The sequence below is a fragment of the Loa loa genome (genome assembly GCF_000183805.2).
Source record: "Loa loa unplaced genomic scaffold supercont3.182, whole genome shotgun sequence".
In the NCBI taxonomy this organism is placed as follows: domain Eukaryota; kingdom Metazoa; phylum Nematoda; class Chromadorea; order Rhabditida; family Onchocercidae; genus Loa; species Loa loa.
In genome coordinates, this window is record NW_018108362.1 from 261 (window position 1) to 3,638 (window position 3,378).

At 26.6% G+C, this 3,378-nt stretch overlaps 1 protein-coding gene across 1 annotated transcript; it reads left to right on the forward strand.

The window, feature by feature from the left end:
• Positions 1-646: 646 nt before the first annotated feature.
• LOAG_13596 (hypothetical protein) lies at positions 647-1,821 on the forward strand (the record flags this gene model as incomplete). Its single annotated transcript, XM_003149102.2, has 4 exons — positions 647-790; positions 1,004-1,162; positions 1,260-1,416; positions 1,709-1,821. Coding segments are annotated over 4 exons (573 nt in total), but the record flags the coding sequence as incomplete, so codon positions are not given.
• Positions 1,822-3,378: the final 1,557 nt, after the last annotated feature.

Sequence of the window (3,378 nt, forward strand, 5' to 3'; positions counted from 1 at the left end):
CTGTAGAGAATTTGGTTGGGTTGTTATTGTCGAACGTAGATTACTATGCATAATTGATACTAAGATTAACAGAACCAGTTTTATCATAATCATTTCCTTAATGATAAATTAAATCCCAATGGCTTATGAGAAACGGAAATATATCATTGAAGGCTGATATGCCTTTAAATTTCACACATTACTTTGAAAATACCATTTATCATGAAATATTTTCCACCATTCTCAATTTATTATCAACGGAAATCCTTCTTGAGTTGTAATTTTCTGCCGAAACTTGATACTGGAATCAATCTCTTTCCTGAAAATCCCCATTTTCATTCAAGAATTAAAATCATTCTTCTAAAATTCCATCGTTAAATGTCATCTTCTCGTTCAGAAAATTTCTCTTCCATTCAAAGCGCAAGGGAAATGAGAGAAATTGATAATTATGATAAATTTATTATTATCAATTTGCAATAATTGATAAATAAAATATTTCAATTTTAATCATTCATATTCTATTTTGCATGATTTCATCATAATTGAGGTCAAATTTTCTGGGAAGATTTTATCTACACAAAGTAAAACGGTAGTACCAACCGATTGGTTGCAGATTAAGACTAATTGATGATTTTTCTGCACTATCGAATGGTTTAATTGGGATTTCAGAAAGCAACGACGTGAACGAACAACATTTACACGAATACAATTGGAAGTTCTGGAGAATTATTTTTCCAAAACTCGCTATCCGGATATATTTATTCGTGAGGAAATTTCATTGAAAATTCAATTACCCGAATCACGCGTTCAAGTAAGTTCAAAGTTCAAATTTAAATTCAAAACTTAAGCCGGAATCTTTCAATTTTTCCTTCTTTCGACGTTTAATGTTGTTCAGCTTTCAAGTTTTATTTAGTGATCATTAACTTTTACTTGTCATTTGATTAATTAATTACTAATAGATTGAGTGACTCAAGTAACTATTTCTTACATATGATTAATTGACTAATTTCACACAAAATTTCAGGTATGGTTTAAAAATCGACGTGCTAAAGCTCGACAACAAAAGAAAGCAACAAAACATGAAGTTGCATTACATGTCGTTCCGGCATGCAGTAATGATGGTAGCTCATCCAGTAAAACCACTTCCGGCGATATTCGGAATACCAATGCTTGTAATGTTGAGGTTTGATGAAATTTTTATCTTATTTCGAATATTTTACATTCAAATAACACTCGGAAAAAAAAAAAGTGTCATCTTTTTATTCAGTAAAAAAATTTAGATAAAAACGGAAAGAAATGAAACAGGCGGATCAGAACAAAGGACGCCACCAATAGAGATTGATTCATCCAAATTAACCGTTTTACCACCACCGTATTTTGGTACCATATCACCATCAACAGCTTACACATCTCAAGCAACATTCCCACAAGGATATGGTAAGTTTTTTATTCATTTTCTTTAATTTCAACAAAATTAGCATAATTTATGTAGCATTACTGGCAATCCCAAAAAAAAAAGCGCAAATTATTTTTAGAGAACAGGTGAAATGGTACTGGAAATGATTGGCATAATTTGATAACCTGTTGAAGACTTTTTGCGCCTTATTGAACTATAGATATTCGTTCTTTTTTTTTTTTTTTGCTAGTCACTTTTAATTATTTTTTTTTCTACGAAATATTGAAAAACAGAAGGAAAAGCTCGATTATACGTCAGCGTCAGTAGTTGTAGGCTACGGTGGTTATCAAGCGGCTGTTCCAACACCAATGGAATATTTCCAATATCCGACAAGTGCTGCAACATATGCTGCAGCTACCGATCCATGGAAATTCATGAACCAGTGATTATAATAATGATTATTTATAATAATATTTTTTTTCATTTGTGTTCTTTATAATGATACGCAAAAATTGTAAAGAGCGACTACTGTAATTTTCACATAGCACTTTTTTCGCCTTTTCATACGGTAACTTATAATTTAACAAGAATGCAAATGTCATAACGGTATGGTCTGATAAGCTAGCCATTTATCAGATAAGACAAAATCTTTGCACTTAATGATTGGCATTGAAAGTAATTCGGTATGTCTTTGATTGGTCAAAAGGAATGGTCGGTTATAGGAATCAAATTGTAGTGAGTCATATCAAACTATTCTTGAATATAAATTAATTACTATTAATTGGTTTTATTGATATCTGTGATCAATAGATTGATTGTTAGATCATGCAATTGTATCATTCCGTGTTTATTGTACCTTTTTTTTTGTTTATGTAAATTTTAAAAATAATGTAATCATTAATTTCTTTTTTTTTTAAAAAACAAAACAAAACTCTTACTATAGGCAATATAAATTAAATTTAATTATTACTATCTCTTTCTTTTCATATACTTCTATATAAGTTAGGATTAGAGCTTTTTCCTTTTATTTTAATTTGTCAAATTTCGATTAATTAAATTAAATTGTAAATTTTTCTTTACGAATATTTGTAATCTTTTCTGTGATAATTAAAGTCTAATCATGATAGAATAATATATTCTCTTTTAAAACTTATAAAGTAATTCTATTTATAAGTGAAATTATCAATACAGTCCATTCAACAATGGGTAATAGTTATGTAATAATGGGTAAAATAAATGTAACACTTTGAAATTTTACTTCCAATTTTAAAAATCTTTGAAAATTTGAGGTAATATTTTTGGTGAATAAAAATTTATTTTTTTTTTTTGAGGTGAATAAAAATTCATTTTTTTATAATTTTTCAATTATAAAAAAAGTACAACAAAAATAGTTATACATTTTCTTTTCTTTTTTTTTTTCATAATAAAAAGTTTGAAAGGTTTGAAAAAAGAATTTATTAGTCTAAGTAATTAGCAGAATTAATGAATAATTCTTGAAATTCATATTTTTGAGAAATAATTCCTTTCTTTTTCCTTGCAATTTAGATAATTTTTTTTTTTATTCAACTTTTGTAATAGCATTTTTTTAAAGAAAAAAATACTTTACTTTTTTTTTCCAAATGCTATCTCTCAATTCGGATGCATTATAAATACTAATGAACCATTTCCATTGTCATAGATAATTTGTCTCTTATCGTACAGTTGTGATAAATTTTATTTTCTAATTTTTATTGAAAAAAGAAAAATTTCATTTTTTTATTTCTTATTTCTCACAATAACATTAACATTATTCAATGATTGATTAAAACAAAAAACAACCAAATTTTGCAACATAGAATGTTACTCTCAAAAAAAAAAAAAAAAGGAAAAGTAAGTAATTAATATTTTTATTTAAAAATGTTAAATAAACTTATCATTATCATCTAAAATTTATTGTCACCATTTAAAAAGAAAAAAATACAGTAATCATTTTTATTCGATCAAAAAATTTTAAAGGATAAAAT